Source organism: Archocentrus centrarchus, chromosome 3, assembly GCF_007364275.1.
Source record: "Archocentrus centrarchus isolate MPI-CPG fArcCen1 chromosome 3, fArcCen1, whole genome shotgun sequence".
Lineage (NCBI taxonomy): Eukaryota > Metazoa > Chordata > Actinopteri > Cichliformes > Cichlidae > Archocentrus > Archocentrus centrarchus.
In genome coordinates, this window is record NC_044348.1 from 3512659 (window position 1) to 3540278 (window position 27620).

A 27620-nucleotide genomic window follows, 5' to 3' on the forward strand; every position below is an offset into this window, starting at 1 on the left:
TTTCTTCCTTTTATGTCATGATTTATTCTTTGTTCTTTAAACTGAGAGGGAGTATACTTTATATATGGATTACTTTTTTTTCACCTTTAGCTTGCATGCGGACATGGAAACTAAGGCTTTTATAGACTACAAGTATTTGCTTGTCTGCCTTCACACATATGAACTTTCATTTTATGGACAGTGTGTCGCTGAATTCAGTTGGAGTGTCTTGTTTTAGTGCTAAAATATTTAGAGAATAATATATAATGTTGCAGTACAGAATTACTCTCCAAGCCAGATTTAACTGAACTGGATTTTCAGAAAAGAAAAATTTATTTTCCCACTTGCCTGCACCCCCCCCCCCCCCCCCCCCCCCACACACACACACACACACCAATATAAATCAACAACAAGCTTGCACTTTTCTCACAAAATGATTCCAATTTTGATTTACTGGCCACTCTACCCAGTACGAAGTGTGTTATAATGCTTTGGTGCCCAGACTAGGCGGGTGACAAGTATATCACTTTTGTCACCAATGCTCTGGTCCCAGCAGTACTCTGGAGAGAGCAGCCTGCTTGGTTTATGAATCCAATAGTATTTGTTTAGATGGCTCTCATCATGCCACTTAGCTTCCACATCATTTATTTTATCCTCCATGATGCTCAGATAACAGTAATCTACCAGATGCTTTACATTTTGCCACAACCCTCCAAAGATAGCAGCATGGTAGTAGGAATCTCCATCCTCCATGAAGGCTTTAGATTTAGGGTTTCTGTCATAGGTAAACCTGTGCTTTGGCAATTTATAATAGTGGGCATGGAGCAATGCCACAGAATCACCCAGAGCCTCAGATCCAAATCTCCCTTTAAACTCCTGATCCACATCAAAACAGAAGACATAAGGAAAGCTGTGGCGGATCTCTGACTCTATTGCGTCTGATATCATCTTCATTCGCATCATAGAGATGTCCTGCCACCTGTTGTACTTTTCCACCTGGATAACCTTCATGTTTCGCTGAGAAGCAAGTGTGATATTTGGCACTTTATCTGGTAAATCTGTAAACACATAATAAGTTACTGGTAACCCCAACATGAAATGTTGTTCTGCTGAGGTGAGGAAGGTCTTGAGATAGGCATCCAGGTACCTTAATGAGAGACACAGAGAAGAACAATTGAACTGTTAGTTACATTACAAGACAAATCAATAATTACCCTCTGTTCTTTTTACTTTTATTTTCACAACCTTTGATAAACCATAAGTTTTTACTTTTAATCTGTGCCAGAGTTCATTTGCAAACCTTAAAGCCCACATATGCATCCCTGAAAGATATATAACTGCATAAATCCTATTCACATCAGTCTGTATTACAAAGTACAGTAAGTGACCTGCAGTATATCAAAGATTAAACCTTTGTAATGAAAAATAAATAAAGCTATTCTGGTACAACCTAAGCATCAAAGTGAAGCCAAAACTAGTTTTACTTGTATGTTAATTTCTATGAAAAAAGTAATATTTTCTTAATAAAAGTATAAATCTTAGATTTGTTCAACATATTTTTTTTGTTGAAGAGCCACACCAAGTGCAATTGAGACCATCTTTATGATGGAAACACCAGTGGAACAGTTACTGTGGCACCGTTTATACAGTTGATGCATTTTGATGCATTTTGGTCTCCCGTTTACACAAGAACAGAGTGAAAACGATACATTTTGGAAACATGCTCTAGAGTGGAGCGTTTCTGCTCCGGCCTCCGTCTCCGTGTAAACGGATGAATACGATGCTTTTTGGAAGCACTTGAGGCACTCGCACATGCGCACTATGGATGAACAACACTCGGCGTACTTCGAGTTGCACAATTCCCAGTCGATATTTTGTTGTGTTTTTGCCATTTTATAATTGAGTGTTGTGTACAGCAGCAATCCAAACTTGGTCTAGTCACCTAGTCACTGATCACCACCAGGTGGTGATCAGTTGACAGCTCAGCTCCTCTCTACACCCAAGTGTCCAAAATACACAGCCGCATATCTGATGACATGATTACAAAATAGATCATCAACCTGGGGCCTAGGGTGTCCTGGTGCCATGTGCACTTATGGACAATCCTTATGTTTTAACATGGTATTTGTTATGGACAAACTGTGGTTTACACAGAAGTCCAACAACATGAAGCCATACACTTCAACATTTATAATTTGGGTGGGGTGGGGTGGGCCATCCCACACCCAGGTTTCCTGCACCTCGCCCGGGGTGGGAGTCGGGTGGTGCTTTGGGTGCCGGACTGGCAGCATCGTGGGGTCGCTGTTGGCCCGGGTGGGGTGTCTACTTGCCCTGGCTTCAGAGGGTGGATAGATGTGGATGAATGTGTATCTTTGTGCATTTGTCACAGTCCTCGTAGGTGTATTTGGGTGGGTGAATGCGTGTGACCACAATACAAAGTGCCATGAAGTGACTGTTTGTTGTGATTTGGTGGTATATAAATAAAATTGAACTGAACAAGTGAGGGTAGGGACCTAGATTGACCAGTAAATCAACAGCATTGCTTTCACGCTCAGCTTCCTCTTCACCTCAACACATCAGTGCAGTGTCCGCATCACTGCAAACACAGCTCCAATCCATTGGTCACTCTCCCGCTCCCTTCTCCCATCACTCGTGAACAAGATACTTGCCTTGTGTCACTTGGCTATATCTAGAAATTCTGTTCAAAAAAATTATGAAGTCCAACATCCACAGAAAAGGAGTCTGACTTATTGCCAGCAATACAAACCAAGCTCTCGCTGCGGTTGTATAGGGGCTGAATGGCCCGCATCAACCATCCAGTCAACCACACCCATACACCCAGCACCCCCACAGCGTCCCCCAAGGGACATGGATGAATGCTTTCTCCAAGTCCACAAAACACATGTAAACTGGATGGGCAAATTCCCAAACACACAGTTGAATATCCTGGAGAGGATAAAGAGCTGGTTCAGCATTCTATGACCAGCATAAAAACTATACTGTTCCTCTTGAATCTGACGTCCAACTAACAGACAAACCCTACATTCCAGCACCCTAGCATAGACTTTACCGGGGAGGCTGAGGATAGTGAACCCCCTTCTTAAAGATGGGACCACCACCCTGTCTGCCAATTCAGTGGCACCGTCCAAGATATCCATGCGACCTTGCCATGTGTTCCTAGCACTCCCTCACTATACGTTTAGGTGTGCCAGGTCTGTCCAGCATCCACACCCCCCATTACTTGATTCAAGTCACGACCAGGTGGTGATCAGTTGACAGCTCAGCTACTCTCTTCAGCCAAGTGTCCAGAATATATGACCGCAGATCTGATGACATGATTACAAAATAGATCATCGAGCTGCGGCCTAGGGTGTCCTGGTGCCATGTGCAATTATGGATAATCCTTATGTTCAAACATGGTATTTGTTATGGACAAACTGTGGTTTACACAGAAGTCCAACAACAAAATACCACATAGGTTTAGATCAGGCAGGCCATTCCTCCCAATCACTCCCTTCCAGGTATCACTGTTATTGCCCACGTGAGCATTGAAGTCTCTGAGTGGAATAATGGAGTCACAGATCAAGCACCCTGAAGCACCGCGTCCAATGATTCCAAGAAAGGTGCTAAATGATCTGTCATTTAGCGCATAAGTGCAAACAGGGTCTGTTCCCTACCCCAAAGGCACAGGGAAGCAACCCTCTCATCCACCGGTAAAAATTCCAAAGAACAGGCAACAAGCCAAGGGGACACAAGAATACCCTTCACAGCTCAATGCTTCTCACCAAGGACAACTCCAGAGTGTAACAGAGTTCAACCCCTCTCCAGGAGAATGGTTCCAGAGCGCAAGCCATGCGTTGAGGTGCACCCAACTATATCTAGCCATTATCACTCAACCTCATACACTAGCCCAGGCACCTTTGCTACCAGAAAGGTGACATTCCATGTCCCAATAGCCAGTCTTGATGGCCGGGGATTGGTCTGTCAGGTCCTCCACCCTTGGCTGCTGCCCAACAGACAATACACCCAACCCCTACAATGCCTAGGCACGCATAACCCTGCACCATGATAAGTTGGTCACTCATGGAGCTGGGAATAAAGTCAACTCTCACAAGCTTATAGTGTTCCCCATAACATATTGTCAGTTAATATAAAAGAAGCTCCATGATGAAATGCGACATCATAGAGAAGAGACAGCACATTTAATTGAATACTCCTTTCCATGCTTAGGAACTTCATGGAGAAAACCAACTGGAAAAAACAAAATTTTGCATGTGTATAACTGTATTGAAGCAACAGGCTGTGTCCCATATTAGCTGTTTTATGGCAGAAACCCCCAGCTAATAGAGCTAACAGATTTTACCTGATACCAAGTGACCAAAAGGAGCTCCATGATGAAATGAGACAGCATAGAGAAGAAACAGCACAAGGCCTTATCATGCAGCCCGAAATGGTCATTTCGAGACATTTAATTGAATACTCCTTTTCATGCTTAGGAACTTCATGGAGAAAACCAAGTCAGACTGGAAAACCCCCAATTTTTTTTTAATATAATTTTTATTTATGCATTTTAAAACAACATTGGATAGCTCAACGGTAATACAACAGAACAATTAGTGGGTTACTAATATGCAACAATATCTGGGTTGTCTATCAGGGTAGTTGAATGAGTGGTGAAAAAGATCCATTTCTTCCATTATTTTTCAAACTGGTTCACTTTCAGTCTCAGGCTGAACGTCATTTTTTCCATCTCGTATATTTCCTCCATAATGTCCCTCCATTGATTCTGTTTTGGGGTATCACTGCTCAGCCAGTTCCTTGTTATGACTTTCTTGCATGCCAGTATCATCACCTTAAACAGATATAGATCCTCCACTCTAATCACATTATCAGGTAACAAACCTAAATATAAAATCTGGGGTTGATTAGGAATCTTATATCTCAGAACCTGCTCAAATGTCGTAACAATAGAGTCCCAAAATGGGCGAAATTTTACACATGTCCAGAGTGGTTGGCACCAATTTGACCACAGAGCCTCCAACACTGTTGTGGGGTTTTAAAATACTTGCTTTTATTTTGAGGTGTGATTAAAAAAAAACCTTGACAGATTTTTCCAGATGAATTCTCTCCAGTTCCTGGAGCTAGTGGAGGTGTGCTGTAGTAGGCAAATCGAGTGCCAGTCATCCTCTGACAATACAATGTTTAATTCTGATTCCCACTTTTGTTTTATATACAATGAATCTCCATTTCGTTTTTGTAAACATTTGTACAGTTTAGATACAATTTTTGAGGGTAATTTTTTATAGGCATCGATCAACATTTCTATCAACGCCCATGAGAGGTATTTTCTAATCTCTAAATCGTAAAATGCCTTACTTGCAGGTATCTGAATCGGAATTATCCAATTCAAATTCTTCTTTGGGCCTTTCAAAAGTTTAAATTTTTTTTCCCTCCATTAGGGTGCATACAGCTGTAATTCCCCTGTCTCTCCATTTCGTAAATGTACTGTCTGTCTGACTTGCTCTAAATTTTTTGGATTGTGATGGCCATATCAGTATTTTACAGTCTCCTTCCATTTTATATTTATGCACTATATCCCACCTAACTGTGAAATCCACAATGTTATTCTGTTCCAAAGGATGAGGTTTGGTTTTCTCTCTTAGTCTCATCTGTGGTTGGCACATGCTTTAACTCAGTTCTATACATTTCCATTTAGCATGATATTCTGAGGAACACCAATAAACAATGTATCTCAACTGAGCCGCTAAGAAGTAGTCTTTAATATTTGGGAGAGCTAGACCTCCTCTCCCCTTCTCTAGTTGGAGGGTTTTTAATTTTATTCTAGGTTTTGTTTTCTTCCAGATGAAATTGGAAATTTGTCTATCCCATTTTAAGAACTAAGACTCTGGGATGTCTACTTGTAATGAAAGCAATAAATCATTTAATCTTGGTAGAAGGTTCATCTTTATCACCTATGTTCTTAAGCTTAGATCCATCACTAGTGTTGACCATCTTGTCAGGTCTTTCTGTATTGTGTGGTTAACTCCGCTGTAATTAGTTTCATATAGAGTATATTTAGTTGTTTTGTTAAATATACCCCCAGATATTTGAGCTTATTTGCACACCAGTTAAGTGTGTATTTATGTCGTATTAGATTGTCAGGTTCATAATTCAAACAGAGTAATTGGGTCTTTGTTATATTTAATTTGTATCCCGATTTTCCTCTGAAATCCTGCAAGATTTTTAGGAGTTTAGGAAATGTATTAGGATCTTGCAGATATATAATGTCTTCCGCAGTGGGGTAAAGAATTCAAATTAGATAGAGACACAGAGCAGATAAAATGTGAAACCAGAGGTCAGGGTGTTCTCTGTGTTTTCTGCAGCTGTATAAAGCATTAATCAGGGTGCTCAACGGTCACGGCTTTGGGAGAAAATGTCTTGTACAAGAACCTTGATGAATTCAAACTTCAATGATGTACTAATCTTGTTGTTTGGCTGTCATGACTCGGGAAATATGTTTTGTATGTACGTTCTTGATAATGTTGCTAAAACACTGCACGCATTAAAGTGAAACGTGAACAGTAAAAACGTCACCCCCCCACTGCTTCAGGGAATGAAAATAGCCACATCTCCTTAGGAGCGTGGTCTGCTCTGTAGGTGTTTTCCTTCCTGTTTAGGGTTCCTGGGCCGCTGACTGGATGTGCCAAGAGGCTGGGACCAGCGTGCCCACCAACAAAGGGGAGGGCCAAGTTTAAACCATGGCCCGACCCCACCTTTTTGAACCAATAGGGTTGTGAGTAGCAGTGAAAAAAAAGTTAGGTTAGCTTAGAGCAGTGCTTCTCAATTATTTTCTGTTACGCCCCCCCTAGCAAGAAGAAAACTATTCGCGCCCCCCCACTCCCCACTGTGACTATCCATCTCTGCATAACATTTTATCCTTATTAACATTAAAGAAAAAAGAAAGACATATGGTCAAACTTACAAAGAATAACTTTATTAAATCGTGTCTGCAACAGAAAAGATTTTAAGTGCATCATTGCCTGAAATTAAAAATAAATAAATCCTTGTTTAAACTGTAAACATGTTTGACCAACTAGACACAGCAAACACACCGGTCTTTCCTCTTCTCCAACTGTAGTGACAGTGAAGCCAAGCGCTAAATACGCTTCGTCGTATTTCCTCGTCTTAGCTTTCGGGTGACTTTCTTTTGTCTCATTATCTTTGTCTCTCTCCGCTTTTCTTTTCATCCCTGTTAAAAACTTTTTCATGTTGGGGGTTGTTATGTTGAATAACGGAGGCTATAGGCAGAACGCAGTCGGAGCTTTCTGTTGACTCAACACTGCTAACCAAGGCAAACCTGTTGTCTTGTAAGTCGTAAAATGTTGCACTGTCGCAAACGTGACAGAAGTAACAATGACAGCGCCACTGCCGCCTACTGTAGTGGATGCGCAATTACACTTTATACTAGTACGGCCCCCCCCAAAAAAAGCCTGTTCCCCAGGGTCACACGCGCCCCCCCAGGTATCGCACCGCGCCCCCTTTGGGGGGCCCCACTATTTGAGAACCACTGGCTTAGAGGAAGGACTCTTCTCAGTAAGGTTGGTTGCAGGTAACTGCTTGCAGACTGCGATTTTCCAAGCTGAGAAGATCCATGTACACATGATTTTTCTGATTCTTTCAGTATATATATAAATTCTTTTGCATGATGACTTAAGTGTTTCTGACTCATTCCTTCACAAGCAAAAAACACGATACAACATGATTATCTAGATTTATGGTCAAGTCTATGATGTTCTGATAAGTCTGCCATTCCTATATTGCAGTCTCTCACTCTGTGGTGATCTATGGTATTCATTAAGAAAAAATCTATTCTGGAGTGTACTTTATGTGCTCCTGAATAATGAGTGTAGTCTCTTTCTGTTGGGTGGAGATCTCTCCATACATCACACAGGCCTGCGTCCTTAATTAGGTTATTATGTTCCCTAGAGTTATAATTTTTATATTTTTTAATACTTGTTGTGTCTTTTGTATAGTTCAAAATTGTGTTCCAATCGCCCCCACAAATCAGTATCCCCTCGCTCATACAATTTATCTTTTCAAATATTAATTTAAAAAATTTGGGATTGCCTTCTGGAGCTGCATAGATGTTAACTAATGTCACAATATTATTATCTACCCTCCCTTTCACTACTATATATCTGCCCTCCTTGTCCCTATCCTCCTCAATCAATTCGAAGTTAACAAAGTTTGAAATTAGAGTAATTACTCTTCTCCTGGCATTTTTATAGGTGCTGAATTTAGATAACCAAGTCTTTTAAAATTTTCATGCTTGCTTTTGGACATATGGGTTTCTTGCAGGGTTATAATAGTTTTGGATTTTACATTATAGTTTAGTTTTAGTTAGTTTTTAATTTTTTTTCTCTAATTCAGTTCGTTTTAATTAGTTTTCAGAGTGGTTTTTCTCATTTTTATTAGTTTTTATTTTTGGTTTCATGCTTAGTTTTAGTTAGTTTCAGTTAGTTTCAGTATTAGTTTTAGTATTTTCATACCTAATCAGGTGCAAGATTCAAGGCGCATAAGTGACTATTGTGTAATGAAAACTTGACAAAAGATACTGTTTGAAGAAATATATTCAATAACCAACTGTTCACAAGACATGCTAAATTTGTGTAATATTAAGGACACACATGAACATCAACAGGGAGAAACAAAGAAAAACATGAATTCCCAAACTCAATAAATTCTACAATAAACTCCACAATAAAGTTCAGCATCAGTGCAGTAGATTAACAACACCTACATGTGGTGTTTGACAAAAACAAACTCTTTGAAGGAGTCAAAGGTCAAATCCAGCTGCATCCTGATGTTCTCACCACCTGAAGCTGCTTCTGTTTTGGAGCTAGCTTGGTTAGATGGTTGCTAATTAAACTTGCAGGGTCTTTGGGACCTCTGTACATAACCTACGGAGGTTGCTGACCTCATGTCCACATTTATGCTTGTGTAGCTGGATTGTGTGTGTTAATTACCTTGTGGTCGTGTGCAGGTGTTTTATATGCAGCGCTGGCTGGGACTTCTTTTTGGTCCTCACTCTTTGTGCTCAGTTTTTTGGCTGCAAACATATTTGTCCCTGTTGTTGTTGTTTTTTTTTTTTTTCACTTTCTTCATATTAATCCACAAGGCTTAAAAAAAAAAAAGTAAATGAAAGTCAGTTTATCAATAATTTCAGTTAGTTTTGTAAACTCACAATTCAGTTTTAATTAGTTATCGTTTTTTCCTTTTAATTATAGTTTTTATTTATTTCAGTTAACGACAATGTTTTTTCAATTTCAGTTTTCGTTATTTCGTTCGTTTTCGTTAACTATAATAACCCTGGTTTCTTGCATAAGTACCTTCTCCCGTATGAGCTTTGACAATATTCTGCTTCTTTATATTGGGTTACCAAGACATTCACATTTATTGATAGGACTTACAAATTAGATAACCCACTCATTTTTCCTATTCAAATAGAAGGACATAAATCCCACTAGTACGTTATAACAAACACACACACAAAAAACAAAACAAAAACAACAATACTGAGACTTCCATCTGGTGGGGAGAGGAAAAGCTCCCCCCTGTGCTCCATTGGTAGGTCTAGAAAGGTGTCTCTCGCGTGGAGAGGGCCCTATGAAGGTTTTGGAAAGAAAAAAAAGCTGCCTCTTTCCTAAGTTTCCAACGTTTCCCCTTCATCTTCTGGCTACCTTGTGTTTCGGTGTGGCCTTTGCATTGTTTGTGCCCAGACTAAAACTCTATCAGTTTCTCCCTTGCTCTTTGTGCTGTTGAGATAGCGTGTGGTCGCTGGTGTTGAGACCTCCGTTTCCATCCCAGGATCTCCTGTAGTTGGGTTTCCGAGTCGTTCTCTTCCACCCTCATCGTTTGCATCTCCACTTTCAGCCTCCGTTTCCATAACTCGAGTCCAGCTTCGTGCGCACTGCTGTATGTGCGGACTCCGTTCTCCCAGTGTATGCGTATGTTTGTGTAGGGTGTTTGAAATCTTATGTCATTATCCTTTAAGCCAGGGGTATTCAAATAAAATTTAAAGAGGTCCAGTCAGACAAAATTTCATGAGGCCAAGGTCCGGAAGTCGAACTATTTAATGTGATATATATATATATATATATATATATATATATATATATATATATATATATATATATATATATATATATATATATATATATATATATAAAAAAAAGTTTTGTTAGTTTTCAGAGCATTAGTTTTTATATTTGGTTTCATGCTTAGTTTTTGTTAGTTTTAGTTTTTCATACTTTGTCAGGTGCAAGAGTGACTATTGTGTAATAATAACTCGACAAAAGATACCGTTTAAAAAATTGCATTCAACAACCAACTGTTCACAAAATAGCAGCATTACGTGTTTAATGTGTGTAATATTAAGGAAACACATGAACATCAACAAGGAGAAACATAAAGAAAAACATGAACTCCAAAACTGAATAAACTCTCCAACAAACTTCAGCGTCAGTGCAGAACACGTGGTGTAAAACATCAGAACACAGCGAATGCTGGACAAAAACAAACTGAACTCTTTGAAGGAATCAAAGCTCAAATCCAGCTGCATCCTGATGTTCTCACCACATGAAGCTGCTTCTGTTTTGGAGCTGCTCGGAGAGCTAGCTTTGCGGCCTCTGTAAACAACCGACTTAAGTGGCCAACCATTTACCTTGTGTAGGTGGATAGTGTTTGTTAATTACCTTGCGGTAAAGTGCTGGTGTTTTATATGCGGTGCCGGCTGGGACTTTTATGGTCCTCGCTCTTTGTGCTCAGTTTCTTGGCTGCAAACATATTTGTCCCTGTTTTTTCACTTTCTTCATTTCCTCACATCCATTCCGATAGTTCCAGCAGTCTCCCTCCAGGAATCTGCTGACATTTGTGAGTCCTTATATTGATGCTTTGATTATTATTCCTGATTGTTATTCTCTCACTGATGAATTCAAACACTGCAGCAAAAAGTAGCCAGAAACGCACAAGGACTGAACAGGTAAATCACAACCTTCTGGGCTGTTTGGACCCAACATGTAGTTTGATTTCTCCAGAGGCGCACCCGGCAGACCGCTGCCATTACTTTGCAGACCGATGCGGTGAGCATGCACACAGTTGCCCAATGGCGCTCCCAGCTTAAACTGTTAGAGCGGGAAAAATGATTTCATATCAATCCACAAGGGTTTTTTTTTTAATAAAATTATGAAAACAAAGGTCATTTTATCTATAATTTCTGTTAGTTTTAGTTAGTCTTGTAAACTCACAATACTGTTTTTTGCTTTTAATTACAGATTTTATTTATTTCAGTTAATGAAAATATTTTTTTCAGTTTCAGTTTTCATTATTTAGTTCGTTTTCGTTAACTATAATAACCCTGTTTGTTACAAAGTTTACCAGCCGGCAGGAACCAGCTTGGTGGTATCACGTGGTATAGCCAAACTCGCATGCAATTGGTCTGCGGGTTTCCTTGGATGCTTCACTACTACCGTAAGGACTGTAAAAGCTGCGCTGGTAAACCAGAAAGCGCTCAACAAGATTTTAATTAAGTGGTTATTTCTGTTTTGGTATTAGGGTCGGGTCCGCTTGAGACATCATTTCGGTCCGGATCCGGACCGAGGTCCGCCTATTGGTGATGGCTGCTTTAAGCATTTCTTTACCATTTGATACTCTGTGTTTTTTGATGATCTCAGTGGCATAGTCGTAATCAAAATAAATGTTCTGGTTGTTCAACTTGATCCGCCCTCTTTTCCAAGCTTCCTTCGGAACCATTTTTTTTGTCGTAAATTCCTGAATGTTTACCACTATTGGTCTTGGGGGTGCTCCTGGTGAGGGTTTCGCTGCCGGTGCATGGTGAGCCCGCTGGATTTTCAGATCTAAGTCAGCCGGTAATGGGAGTTCCTGCTTAAGAAGGTTCACGATGAATTGAGTCACTGACTTCCCTTCCTCAGTCGAATATTGTTCCTTCTGGACCTGGATTCAAGATCAGTCAGTTTGTTTGAAATGGACTTTTGTCGTTCAATGCTCGTGATTAACGCTTCAGCCAACTCGCTTGTTACGTCTTCAGCATGTCCCATGCGGGTCTCCAGCTCATCCATTCTTTCTGTCAAAACTTGCATCTCTTTGGTGAAGTTGTCGAGTTTGTTGCTCATTTCCTGGCGTAACGTATTAATATCTTTCCTTAGATTACCGTTGTCTCCAATAGCTTTTATCAGGTCACTCGTTGTCACTCTAGCTCCAGGGTTGGCTGTTGCTAGTCCTGCTGCGTTGCTAACTTTTGTCGACGGGATGTTCTTATCTTGTGATTTTTGGCATTGTTGCGTTTTCTTGGCCACTTGTGCTCTTCTTCACCCCTTCTTTGTGTTAATAAAGTACTTATCCTTAGGTTTTTCGAGGTTATAATGGGGTATTTATAATTATTTTGAGAAGCGATCACCAGACACGTCTTCCTTTCTACGCCATCACACCAGAAGCCCCCGAAAACCCAAAATGTTGCATGTGTATAACTGTATTGAAGCAACAGGCTGTGTCCCATATTAGCTGCTTTATGGCAGAAACCCCCAGCTAATAGTGCTAACCATAGGCGTAGGAACCGGGGGGGACGGGGAGGACGTGTCCCCCCGAATATCGAAGACAGGCGCATTTCTCCCACCCAAAAATTACAAAAATTTTTTAGCAAGCATTCTTTTATTTTGAAGGCGCTACATAGCGTCATGCCACTGCGCTCCCCCCGCCCCCCTCTGAACGGCTCCGAGTGTTTGGGAGCCGGAGACAGCGGCAGGAGTCAGAAACTCTTTGAATGAGGTAAAACGGTCTGTCGGGAATGTTACCATGAATATGGCTTGTTTGTCAGTTTACTTTCATACATAGGATAAAGTTTACTTACAGGACAAGAAAAATTCAATTTGCAATGAATTTCAAATAAGAGGCGGAAAAATCATTTTGGCTCTTTTGCTTAGGCCAATGTTTGGCAGATCTTGCAAACAGAACTGTGATCTGAATGCATTGCTGTGCCAAACATATTTGCTATTTCAAGATGAGCTCTATAGGTTCTCTATAGGCTCGTGTTTTTAGTGTGTGACCCTTTATTTTATTTGAATTATTTTTAACATGCTATGTGACAAATTGTGCTGGAGCTGACAGGCTTAGGAAAAAAAAAGAGAAAATAAAGAAAAGAGAAAGGGAGAGAGAAAGAGAAAGAGGAAGAAGAAAAAAAATGGCCATTGTTTTAACCTTTTGTGTACCTGTTTGGCTAAATGCAGGGGTGTAAAGAGGCACACAGCTTGTGTATTAAATGTGAGAGGTATCACTTTTATTTATTTCTTTTGGTTATTATTTTTATTGATATTTATTTTGATTTATTAGATTAGAGTTTCAAACTGAATAAGCATATTTTATTAGCTGTTTTTAAACTTAAGGCTGATATTAAAAAGTGAATAATTTGTTCATTACATTATCTGTGAGGATTCTTTCATGTCAGAACACTGTTTAAATTAAAGAACCAGTTCTGTTGCCAGTCAGCCTACATAAATGCATTTTTGACCATTATTAAATGTTTTCGACCAATAAAACATATCAAACTTTGCACTTCTGTGCGTTACTAAATTATTTTTGTGCTACTGAAATATTTAGCTTGCTAGTATATGAAGGAGTGTGAGGGCCACATTGAGAAACAAAAATAAATAATTTTGAGCATTTTGAGAATAAAGTCAAAATCGTCAAAGTCGTCATTTCAAGTCAAATAACGGCCACAGCTGCTATACTCTACAAAACGCCTTGGGTAGAAACAACTTGATCAGCTGTGTTATTGTGTCTTGTGGTTCTACATGTCCCCTCTGTACTGTACAAAGGTGCATCCTTGCATCTAACCAGTGCCACTTTGTGTGGTTTTTCCTTCTGAGCAGATGTAGCTTTCTGCACTCTCTCCTTAACGTCCTCATACTTATCACTACATAGTGTTTATGTACTAAAAGAGAAATTTCCTTATTACTAAAACCGTTTCTAAAGTATAGTTTCACAAACTCATAATACAAGACATTCTGGAGGGTATAACAGACATGGCGTAGCAGTTGTTTGACTTGAAATGACTTTAATCTGCACATTTCGACTTTTTTCTCAAAATTTTGAATTTATTCTCAAAATGCACAATTTATTTTGTGCACAAGGTGGTGAGCATGATGTGATGTTAGATGGTCTGTAAGCACTCACAGCCAGTTGACATCAAAGCAACTTTGGTGCATCAAGATAGTGATTAAACTGCAATGAGATGGAATCAGTCTGCTATCAGTTTATAGTTCCCTACAAAGTCCTCATTGGCAGTGCTGGTTGCTGGGTTTCAACTTATGTCAGAGCTACCATCATCTTCAATCTCCAGCCTGCCAGCTAGCCTTTAGCCATCGACTTGCCAGTTGCCCCTTAAGTCGTTGTCCTCATCTGCCTGCCTTCAGACATCGGCCCTGTCTATTTGTCTCCTGACATTTGTCCTTCCTGCTAGACATCAGCTTTTGACCTTGCCTTTTAGTCCTGTTTGTGAGGTTTCAAGCACTGTTTCTGCCTGTCATACTTTTAGCTGTCAGCTTTGTTTGCTCACTTTAGTTATTAATCTTGTCTGCTGGATTCCAGCCATCTGCCTTGTTTGTTAGCCCAGTGTTTTTCAACCACTGTGCCGCGGCACACTAGTGTGCTGTGGGAGATCGTCAGGTGTGCCGTGGGAAATTATCCAATTTCACTTAATATGCCATGAGTGTCTGTGCTGTAGTAGGGACTGGTAGCATAATCATGTAATACTCTTCCATATCACTAGACTAGATAGCAGCAGGTAGCGAATTGCATTGTACATAGAGACAAGAGAATTAAGCCGCTTTTCCATACGGAACGACTCGCCGCGATTTGACAGCATCTCCATTAGAATCAGGTACACTTTGCCGGTCCTTTTTCCATACTCACTCACCCGAGGTTCTAAGCGATCCGAGGCGATGCAAAAATATGACGCGGAGTACAGCATGCCACTGATTGGCCAGGGAGTATCATCACTAGCGGAGGCATGAGAGCGACTCCTTCACCACGATCGTTTTTAAAACCCGACAGGAAGAAACTGGAGGCATGCAAAGCACCGGTTGAATGCCCAGACCGAATAGTATGCAGCGGTAGTTTTGCAACATGAGAGCCATCTGAAACGCACACATACAGCATACATATTTTACTTAACAATGATAATCTTAAGCTATTAAAACATTGTACGGGGGACTTATGCATGATGATATTAAACTGGCATTAGCTGTGAGCTTGTCTCTATCTCATGTATTGTTGTGTTGTGTTATTCCTGGTAATAGAATGCTTTTGGACAGAATTAGAGTTTGCAAAACACTGAAGTTTTCTACTATAAGACCACATTGTTGTGGCATTTGTTATGTTCAAGCTGTGTTGTTGAAGTGGACATGTTACGTGCACTTTTTATTTGAAAGAAGATGTATATTATATGATAAAGTTCTTTTTTGTGTTTATTTGATTCCTATTCAGGACACTTTGATAAGAATGACTATATTGTTAATATAGGCTACAGAGTATCATTTTTTAACATTTTTGGCTGTTGGTGTGCCTTGTGATTTTTTTCAATTAAAATAATGTACCTTGGCTCAAAAAAGGTTGAAAAACACTGTGTTGGGCTTCAGCCTTTGGCCTTATTTGCTAACTTTCATCTATCAGCCTTGTTGGCTATAATTGGACCTGCTTACTAGCCTTTAGTCCTTGGATAATATGGGACCAGTAAAGTTATAGGTATTAGCTGTCTACAGGGACTTTAATGTTTGTCGTTAGGGTTGCCACCTTTCACAACTCAAAATAAGGGACCCCGGCCACGGCTTCTCAGGACCATGACCAACATAGCCCAAGTCACCTGACTTTTATGTTGTGTTTTTTGTAAACGGGTGATCAAGAAAGCAATTAGTCATACATAAAATTAAATACTTTTTTAGCAATGAAGACTTTATTGTGAAAAATTGCTGCATATAAAGTGCTGTTAAATAAGGCTACATTACATGCAAGGCTACATTACGGACAAATATATAACAAAGTGCAATGAAGCACAACTTGCACAAAGGTTATTGCACAATTAGCCTAGTAAATGATAATAGACCCTGTTTGTAAACAATGATGACGTAGGTAGCGATGCGTGCGCATTTTGGAAACGGAAGTACGGGGGAGTTCAATAGCGTTTCAATCTATGAGAAGGGATTATCAACAAAAGATTGTGAAAACTACCTGCAAAAAATAATTTTGACCACCAGCAACCAACTCTGATCCCTGTAGTGTGTTAGCAAGTGGCCCAGTATCCGTTGGCAGCAGGGTTATAATAGTTTTGGATTTTACATTATTGTTTAGTTTCAGTTTTTACTTTTGTTTCTCTAATTCAGTTAGTTTTAATTAGTTTTCAGAGTGCTTTTGCTCCTTTTTATTAGTTTTTATTTTTGGTTTAATGCTTAGTTTTAGTTTAGTTTTGTTAGTTTCAGTATTAGTTTTAGTATTTTCATACTTTGTCAGGTGCAAGTTTCAATGCACAAAAGTGACTATTGTGTAATAAAAACTCAAGATACCATAAAGAAATATATTCAACAACCAACAGTTCACAAGACAGAAGCACTACATGCTAAATGTGTAATAATTAGGACACACATGAACATCAACAGGGAGAAACAAAGAAAAACATGAACTCCCAAACTCAATAAATTCTACAATAAACTCCCAATAAACACCAGTGTCAGTGCAGTAGATTAACAACACCTACATGTGGTGTTTGACAAAAACAAACTCTTTGAAGGAGTCAAAGGTCAAATCCAGCTGCATCCTGATGTTCTCCACCACCTGAAGCTGCTTCTGTTTTGGAGCTAGCTTGGTTAGATGCTCTCTGATTAGACTTGCAGGGTCTTTGCAGCCTCTGTACACAACCTACGGAAGTGTCCGACCTCATGTCCGCATTTATGCTTGTGTAGCTGTGTGTGTTGTGTGTGTTAATTACCTTGTGGTCGTGTGCTGCGGTGCCAGCTGGGACTTTTTTTGGTCCTCGCTCTTTGTGCTCAGTTTTTTGGCTGCAAACATATTTGTCCCTGTTTTTCCACTTCCTTCATTTCCTCACGTCCATTCCGACAGCAGTCTCCCTCCAGGAATTTGCTGACATTTGTGAGGCCTTATACTGATGCTTTGATTATTATTCCTGATTGTTATTCTCTCACTGATAAAGTAGACGGAAACGCACAAGGACTGAACAGGTTCATCACAGCGTTGCGGCAGCGTGGACCCGCTCTGAACTCGGTCGGTTCAGAGCGACTCTGCCGCTTCCTCGTGCACACGCACGCACACAGCTTAAACTCGGAGAGCAGAAAAATGATCAATCCACAATAATTTCAGTTAGTTTTTTAAACTCACAATACAGTTTTAGTTAGTTATCGTTTTTTCCTTTTAATTGTAGTTTTTATTTATTTCAGTTAACGACAATGTTTTTTCAATTTAAGTTTTCGTTATTTCGTTCGTTTTCGTTAACTATAATAACCCTGGTTGGCAGATATATACGTGTATTTGGTGGAGAAACCCAGCGTATGCACTGGAGAGAAGTTGCAGCACATGTAAGTCACTGGATGCTTATAATTGCGTTGTTTGTGGCCGTGTACCAAACGTCAAATATCATGACACAGACTCGGAGTTTTGTGTCTTGAAGGCAGAGGTTCTTCCAAGTCAAAGACAAGGAAACAGGAGCGCTGTGTATGAGGCTCGGGTCACTGTAAACAAGCCAGAGAACTACGTCCTCACAGCGGATTGTACCTGCATGGCTGCGTGAGTACTTCGTCAAACTGCTTTTCTAGCTAGAGTTTTCCGGCTGCAGATATTATTGATGTACAATGAAAAAAATATATACTGTTCCAGTCACACTATGAGACACACTCAACCATTCATATGCAAGTCTGCTCAGACTTTTGACTGGCACTGCATTTTTTAATCTATAAAAAGCCCACCTGCAGACCATGCATTAGCGGCATGGAGGGAGCATGATTCGCCCAGTGACCAATAGGAATGCATCTATCAGTTACTCACAGCTCGCAGCTGCTCTCTCCCTACTGTAGCAGTGGAGAGCTGATGGAGCAGCTGCACACAAGTTATCGGACTTTGGACAAAATCGGACTAAAGCTGGCCTGTGTGCGTTCATGGGACTAGTAAGTTCACCTTGTGAGCATTGTGCTTGTTGTTTTTGTTCCACATAGATTTAGCCATGTTTGATAATAGTTATCCCTGTTAGCGTATAAGTGGCTCTGTTGTTGTTATATAAGCGAGTGTGCTAGCCTTGCTTCACCAGTTATGTTGTAGTTATGTTGAGCTAATATGTGTCGAACAAAGTTAGCGTGTAATGTTTGTACCTGTTGCTGCCGACAGCTGCTCTGTGTTAAACCGTATGTCAGCGCGGCACTGGACTGAATTATTCTGTCCAGTAGAGGGCACTGTTGGCCCTAAAATCAGAGATTTTTCCCTTGTTGATGTTTCTGTGCTGTTTCACCTTACTTGTCCTTACTGTTATAGGATAATTTGTTTCGAATGACTGTGAGGCATTCTGAATAGATATTTATTAGTTAAAGTGATATGTTAATGTTACTATTTTATACCTATTTCAGAAACCACATTTCTACTGGTCAGCCTGAGTGTGTGCATATTGTATGGCAGCGGAAAATAAAGTTCTCACCTGATGTGACATCATCTCATGTCTCTGACCAGACTACATTACAAGGGGACCACATTTTTACCACGAGCAAGACATAGTGGGTTAGTGTGTCCACTATAACAGTGTGATTAAATGTTAATTTAAAAATCAGGACTCTCTGAGTCCAGCGATGCCTCACCTGTAAATAGCCAGCCACACTACATTTTAAAAGCCAAATAGCCTACCAGCTAATACTGTTTACGTTAGATACCTGACATCCTGGTATAAACAATGATAAATAACTTTACCAGATATAAAATGGGCGCGTCAGACACGAGCATTTCTGATCGTGTCTTCAGTCCTGATCCTCTCCTCAGTCCTGATCATGTCCTCAGTCCAATTTTTATCTGTACATTTGATGGCTTGCAACCACAGATGCCAAAGTTTTCTCTTAAACAGCCACGATCTCGTGGGATTTGGTACAACTTCAGTCCACTTTTGGTAGAGTAGAAATTCTGACAGCCAAACACGCAACAGCCAGACATTTTGATGCTGATATCACTTTTAAATCACATTTAAACGCTGCACAGTCTCCTTGTATTGATTTGAATGGAGTAGCAGTTCACTTCCGTTGCCAAATTATGCGCACATCCTTTGATGACGTAGGCTGTAAAATGGTCTATACTGTATGATCTACCACATGACAGTAGCACTACCACCTAACCTGATCTGTTTGTGTAGAGTGTGCACTAATGAACTAAATAAGATGAGAACTTAATGTAACTCCAATCTCATTGTATAATGACAATAAAGGCATTCTATTCTATCTCTTAAAGCTGCAGTTTGTAACTTTTATAAAAAAAACATGTTTTTTACATATTTGTTAAAATTGTGACCATGTCGTGACCCGACAGCAGCAGCTTTAAAGTACATAACTGTTCTTGCTGCAGGCACTCTCTTTGTGAACCCTTGGGGACATTTTTACCTTAAAGAGGAAAAACCCAATAAACCCTCAGGAATGTAACTAATCATGGAGTTGCCTGATTTTATTTATTTATTTTTTTATAAAAATCTGTTGACAAAAACTTGGGACAACCTTTAAGTTACCACAAATTTATAGTAAATTTTGCTAAAAAAAAGTTAAAAGTTGTTGACTTTGACTTTGATTTTTTTCTCTCTCATCTTTCCAAGATATTTCATATTTTAAAAAAGACTAAACAGTTTTTAATCAAATCAAAATTATAGACGCTTGTCTTTGGGAAAAATGACCTTGTGGGAACCCACATATCATAAAATCATATAAATCACTAAATTAAAAAAACAATATTTGTGCCAAAATCTCTCAGTGAATTAACCCGTTTTATGAATTTTTACAGCCAGCCTGCCTTGCGCACTGAACATACTCGCCAACACAGGTTGCCTTAAACTCATCTCCACTGATGCTCTTCAGCCATGGATGTGCGTCGTCCCACTCACGTCTGTATCTTTGCATACGTTTTCGTTCCTAGGGATGTGGTGGAGTGTCGGGTGTAGTAGCGGGCATTTTTAAAAGGCGTGGGTGTGTGACGTCGCCAACAGGCAACACCGGTCTGTGGCAGGATGGGGGGTTCTAAGAGGATCCACGACAATTTTGCTGACCTTAGTATTTCTTGTATTTTATTCTGTGCTTAATTGTTACATTTACAGTAGTGTTGATGTATGTGTGATAGAGATGAGTATTGGATATTTTTGAAAATACGGAACAAATTGTGTCCTGTATCGGTTTAATACGGGACGCAACATTTAATTGCCAAATAAAGGATGATTCCATATTTTATGGGACGGGTGGCAACCCTATTTGTCGTTGGCTTTGCTTGCTAATTTTTATCTAGCAATTTGTCCTCATCATGGTATCTCACACACTTGACTGTTTTTTTTTTTTTTTTACAGGGGAAGACACGTGGACAAACTGGCCACAGACCGGGACTCGAACCTGTGCCACATGCATGTGGTTGCCGGCTTCATCACTAAGCTACCTGGGCGCCCTGACCTTTTATTTTCTTAACTGTTCTGTGTTACATAATCACAATATGAATGATATTTTTAGAGTATCCGCTTTACCTTTTATAATGTGTTGTTTTTAAGAAACTTTTTTTAAAATTTTTAGTCATTTATTTACTCTATTACTTTTATTGTTCTCAGGAAATGTTCATATTAACCCCGGTCAGTGTAGTAACTTGGTCATGGGAAATAATTCTTTGCCATCAATGGATCTTTCTTTTGATTACTCTTGTAATAGTATGGGTTTCTGAATATTAATGCAAGAAGTCTACTACCTAAATGGACCAACACAGAGTGTGGGTTGAATGCTCTAGACCTGAATTTGTTTTTGTTTCAGAGACCTGGCTGCATAAATCTACTGTTGATCCTGTTTTGTCAGTCCTATTCTGAAACCATTTGATTTATTGGTTTTTAAAGCACACAGCCTGCTTAAATGACAGATTACCTTTCTAGTCATTGCCTAACCAGTAATGTCTGTTGCTGATCCATGGCCGAAAGAGGGAGATGTGTGTCATGTTAAAGACTGATGGTGTACAGAGAGTGTTCCGCAAGACTGTGTTCCAGATAACTTACTGCTGCAACCCTTTGTTGGGAAATGTTTAATGTTGATACGGGATGTTAGCTTAGAGATCCTTTGAGTAGGATGCAGGGGCTTGTTTTGTTTATTGCGTGGACAGTCTGCAGAATGCATTCATTTTGTACTGATGGGCTTGTGTTACTTTGTTTATACAATCACTTTCACGTACTTGAAATCAATCTATACACAGGTGTATAATGAATGTGTTAGAATAATGAACTATTGTGAATAACAATACAGGGATTATGCCTATTATCAGGTTTTCCTGGTTAAATTATGTTGAACATGTTGTGTCAAACAGTACTTCAGCTAGCAGTTTGTTTAAAAAAGAATCAGGTGTATAAACCTGTGTATCTTTCTACATTACAAGTTGTGTGAGTCCACAGAATATTATTAGTGTAGTATGATGATATTTGATATAACTGTAGCCCAGATGTTAATATGGCAAGTTAGGAAAACATCCAATCAAACGCACAGATGCACAAATTTGCTCTAAACCCGGGAAGACCAAACCAGCCAGTGATTTGTCCTTCCTTCCGATAGAACTAATGATGCTGTGACAAACAAAATGATGTGTAAACCATGTGGGGCGACTATTTCGGGTAAAAACACGACAAATCTTAAACATCTGCAAACTAGTCACCCAGATCTCCATGCAAAGGTAAGCATTTTAATGTCATGCAGGGTAAAGTGTTTTTCCCAGTTTAGCGTTTGTGTTTAGAGAAAATCTCCACACCGCAGTGGATTAGCCTTTCCTAATCTTAGTCCTGAACACTTCTCTGTACCTTTCAGAGCGTGTCCTGCTGTAAAACGCTTGTATTATCGCAGTAAGGTGATGTTAATGATCAGGTGTGTGGGAAGCAGGTGAAACACTAATGTTAATGTTATTAGTGATATTCCATAACTTTTAATAAATGTTTAATTTTGTGTAAGTGTGTATAATGACTAATTCAAGGGAACGGAATAAAAAGCATTTACATTTTACACCCTTTATAGTTTAGTCAACTAAATCGACTGTAGATTTAGTCGACTATATTCTTAGGATAATTTCGTCAAATAAAACTAGACTAAAACTAAAACTATTCAGATGACTAAATTATGACTAAAACTAAATTACATTTTTGTCAAAAGACTATGACTAAAACAAACAAAATTTGCTGTCAAAATTAACACTGGTCAGTACGTGTCTACCTGTTGTAACTGGCTGGGTGTGAGGAGGAAGCGTGAGGAGGAGAGAGAAACTGGAGAGAACGGACGCAGCAGTGTTGGCTCGGAATGTGCTAGCACGAGATAAACTAACAGAAGAGAACTGACTAGTAAATTAGTGATGGGTCGGTCGCGAACGATCCGGCTCTTTGAAGTGAACGACGGGAGCCGGCTCCCGATAATGAGCCGTTTATTTTTTATTTTTGTTCGTTTCTTTTTTTTTTTTTTTTTTTTTTTTTTTTGTTGTGGAAGCCGCACGTGATTGGTTAGGATGAACGGTATCATATGATCGTCTACACTGTGCGGGAGGGGAGAATCCACGGACACACTGCGCAGTGAGTAAACAAACACCAGAAAGGGAGGGGCTCCTGCAAAATGCGCTCGGAGACAGGAAAGAGCCAGATGAAGTTGCGCGTTACATAGAGGATACACGCGAGAACGGTTAGGAAAATGAGTGGCGGAAAGCGTAGCAAAAACTAGACACATTTTAACCTTATACCTCCAAACATGTCGAACGAGACACTGCGTACTTCAAAAGTGCAGACGTTTGCGGACTTCCGGTCACAAATACCGTAATACCACTACATGACTGTGAAGTGTAATTTCTGAGCTTTCAGGAACCGTTTTGAATTTTTTTGATAGTACGAATGGTCGTGGAGTTACGTGAAAAGCCAGCTGATCAAGTTCCTTTGACCAGCTGACTCTGTGGTGAGAAGCTATGTCTTAATCAGCTGTTCGCGGCTGGTAAGGTCAGGAAACCCGCGATTCAGCAGCGATCGCCTGGCGTTAAAGGATTATTCTGATAGAGTGTAGACTGCAAATTTAAAATTTAATATCGAGCAGGCTGCACAAACAACCCACATAGGTATACTGTATATGAATTGTTCATCCCTCAGTGTAATTAGAAGAACAAAACAGGGCAGGTCATCAGGCAGGAGAAACAGGATCAACTCCCCAAAGGCCCTTGTTTTTTCTGATTCCCAATATTTTGTTTTATAATTTGTATTTGGAGCACTCTATTATATGTTCAGCATATAAAGAAATGTTTGATATAGGCCTAATGTATGTTTTTACCTTAGTAATTCATTTTGCATTTTTAAAAAAAAAATTAAAATCTAAGGAGCCATTTGGGAGCCAAAAGAGCCTTTAGGCTCGGCTCTTCTTTGGGAGCCGAGCCTAAAGAGCCGGCTCTCTGAAAAGAGCCAGGATTCCCATCATTATAGTAAATACTAGTGATGAGAAAATGAAGCTTTTGTGAAGCACTGAACCACTTCAACAATTGTTTAGAAAATAAGTTAATTACTCGAAGGTTCAATTATAGCGTCCTCTCCTGGAAAAGTGCAATGTTTTCAGTTACACACCTGCATGCACACGCTCACACACCTGAATGATCTAAAGCATCTTTGCATTGTTTGAGACACACGTTATGACCAAATATGATATCAGGTTCTATTTACAAGTAAAGATGGATGAATGTGTGTGTTGTGTTATAGAGCAGAGTGCTGGGATAACATGGCATTAACTGGGTGTGCTTGTGTAACTACCGCTTTTGTCTTAATCGTGTTACGACAGCGTCCGTCATCACGTTGAAAGGACGAGCCAGCAGTGGTTGTCTTTAATTCATAACTCAGCAGTAACTGTTGGCTATAACAACACTAAAACTGTGTGAGTATGAACCTGGCTGACTGTCTCACTCTCGCTCCTTCACTCGTAACCAGCGAATCACCTGAACCAGTCCAGTGATTCATTCCGAGAACGAAGCAGTTGCTGCTTCGGACGTCATTTGTCATGTGATTTTTTTCATCCTGAAGCAAGCTTCGAAGCAGCGGTTCTATGGCAGGGGTATTCAACTGATGGCCCAAGGGCCAGAACCAGCCCATCAGTCATTTTGAACCGGCGCACTGCCCATTTACTTCTATTAAATAAAAATTTTAAAGGACGCTGTGACTAAACTGTAAGCACGGCATGTAGTTCACACTCCTTACAGGTGGTGGCAGTAATGCACCATAGATTACCAACTGCCATTAAACTCAAGAAGAAAAAGAAGAAGAATGGCATTTTATCTGTGTTGCCAACTTGGCAACTTTGTCACTAGAGCTAGTGGCTTTTCAGACCCCACAAGTGAGTTTTTTCCTAAACGCAACTAGCGACAAATTTAGCGAGTTTTTCCTGTGATGTCGGCGACTTTTGGAGAGCTTTTTGTTAACCTGAAATCCTCCGCTATCGCCTTTTTTGTGTACATACAGCCTTTGTACGGCGTCCGTTCAGACGCTTTGGCATCGCCTGGACCCCCAAGAGTACCTGTTGGTATGTACCGTAAGTCACGTGACCTTAATAGTGGAAGTGAGTCTGATCGTGTTCTCGTGATGCAGCCGGCGGATACAACGCCGCATTGAGCGGGTGGGAGTCTTGCTGTGATACATTAGCATATATATTTATGGATTTACAAATCCTTCTGACTGAAGCGTGGAAGTTTGTTCACTCAGTCTGCTTACATATTTTATCTTACACAGGAGGAAGCACTTTGGTGAAGTCTACTTCACTGCAGACTGGCTTTTAAAAGAATAAGTCAGCCTTTTGCTATTTTCGCTCTGTATCTTTTCTGTTTACATTTTAATAGCACAGCTGCGAGTCTTTTGTTATGGAGAAAAAAAGCATTAATTTATTTGGGGAGCATTATTATTTAAATATGCCAGTGGTTTATTTTTGAGCAATTTCTCATGTACATCTACAGCTGAATGTTAATAAAAGTGTCTGTGTGACATTTGGGACATGTAACTTTGACTCAGAGGTGCCTTTTTGTTTATAACCTTTGGGAAGAAAAAAATATCAAGATATATTTCATATATCACCGTTCAGGTAAAAAATATCGAGATATTATTTTGGTCCATATTCCCCAGCCCTAGTAGTTCTAAACATATTTTTTCTTCACTTTTTCTCTCTCCAAAGATGTTATTCCTCTCTCCTACAGCCTCGATTGCAACTACATGCAAATAACCAATTATGCAAATTAGGTGAGGATGTCATATAGCGACTTCTAGCTAATATTAGGACATCCAATAGCTACTTTCCTTGCTGAGGAGTTGGCAGGAGGCCAGACAGCAGTTTCTGATGAAAACATGTCACATTCAAAAGAGAAGAGACGTAAGGTGGACAGCGAAAATAGAAAATTTAACGACAACTGGACCGATAAGTATGCACAAGACTAAGTGTCCCGAGAAATATGTGGCCCACTGGCAAATAGCCTCATGACAATTTGGCCCATAGAAAAATGTAGTTGAATACCCCTGTTCTATGGAGTTGTAAGCCCAGGGTTCTAAGCACGTATTGAAGCTTCGGTTTCACACTCTCATCACTAGTAAATACTACCCAGTGACTGTTCGTAGGAGGCGTTTGTGAAACCACCCGGCCAACAGATGTGCAGCAGATGATTCCGCCCCCCGCGAAGGAAGTGGTGGGCGGGGCAATGTGCCACTAGGCAGCAGCCCATTGGCTAAAGTGATGCATGCCTTTTTTCTTTCAGCTACTGATTATAACAATAATCGACCATAAATAAAACATAACTGTTAAACCAAAAGCATTCTTAGAGTTTATGAGGGTCAAGGGCATTTTTTTATTAAAGCCCTATTTAAATGTGGGTTACACAAAGAAAACAATAAAACAAAAAATAAAATATTTTACAGGTTACTGGGAACTCAGCTTTTCCCAACTCTATGGTGCTACAACAAACAGGTTACCTTCACTGCAACCATCAGCAGACTGACTCTTGCCATTACCGAGTCCTCTTTTAAACCCATTGCCCCTCCCACTAGGCATCCATCCATTCGCTTCCGCACATCCTGTTAAGGGTCGCGGGGGGGCTGTATCCTATCCCAGCTGTCATAGGGCGAGAGGCAGGGTACACCCTGAACAGGTCGCCAGCCTGTTGCAGGGCCAACACGGAGTGACAGACAACCTTTCACACTCACATTCATGCTCACATTCACACCTATGGGCAATTTAGATTAGCCAATTAACCTAACCCCAGTAAGTGCATGTCTTTGGACTGTGGGTGGAAACCGGAGTACCCGGAGGAAACCCACGCAAGCACGGGGAGAACATGCAAACTCCACACAGAGAGAGGGAGAGGCCTGGAATCGAACCCAGGCCTTCCAGATGGTATTCTAACTGTGAGGCAGCAGTGCTAACCACTGCACCACCGTGCTTCCCTCCCCCCACTAGGCATTAATTCAGATATTTTTCCCCACTAGACGGTATGTCTTCACATTTATGATGTAAAATAATTAAACAAAGGAAAACACATTGACATGGCTATTTACCGGTAAGTTAAGCAGGTAAGTTCATTGTAAGAAAAGTAAAAATAACCAAACAAACAAAATAATGCAGTTCACGTGACCCTAAAATGTGTGCGCAATCCTACCATTTAACCACCGGAAGCTCTGAGCCTCGTCTTGCGCGTCCGACTCCTAACAGAGGCACCCGGCAGACTACGCACCCTATCTTGAAGACCCGTAAGTAAACAAAAACAAAAGGCCACTCACTGTCGGCTTTCAGCAGTATTGTGAAGACGTTTTTACTGTTCTACTTTTCTACCACGAAGATAACGCTGTTCTCCCACTGCCGATGTAAATAAACCGTGAAATGTGTGAATGCCGGTGGAGATGCTTTCATGTCCACTGGCCATAATCAGTGACCACAGTGGCGCTCTGTCACATCATCCCCCTCCACCTGGAGGTTGATGAGGTGCGGCAACCTGGAAAGGTAATCTGCCACCACATTAGACTACCCAGGCCGATGTTGGATGGTAAATCGGAAAGGCTGCAGTGAAAGGTACCACCGGGTCAGGTGACTGTTGTGATCCTTCATGGAATGGATCCATGTGAGTGCTCGGTGATCAGTCTCCAGGTCAAACTCTTGTCCAAGCAAATAATATCGTAGCTTCTCCAGGGCCCACTTGATAGCTAAGGCTTCCTTCTCTACAGTGGAGTACCTGGTTTCACGTGGCAGCAACTTACGGCTCAGGTATAGAACGGGATGCTCCTCTCCAGGGTCTCCCTGAGACAGCACTGCTCCAAGGCTGACTGTGGAAGCTGTCAT

The 27620-nt window shown here is 40.4% G+C and overlaps 1 protein-coding gene across 1 annotated transcript; it reads right to left on the reverse strand.

Annotated features, from left to right (window-relative positions):
- Nucleotides 1-390: 390 nt before the first annotated feature.
- On the reverse strand, nucleotides 391-27620 carry LOC115778178 (N-acetyllactosaminide alpha-1,3-galactosyltransferase-like). The gene is made up of 2 exons (XM_030726237.1): nucleotides 27358-27620; nucleotides 391-1126 (listed from the first exon to the last, which is right to left on the reverse strand). The coding sequence occupies exons 1-2, from the start codon at nucleotides 27618-27620 to the stop codon at nucleotides 442-444; spliced, it is 948 nt and encodes a 315-aa protein (XP_030582097.1). The 3' UTR covers nucleotides 391-441.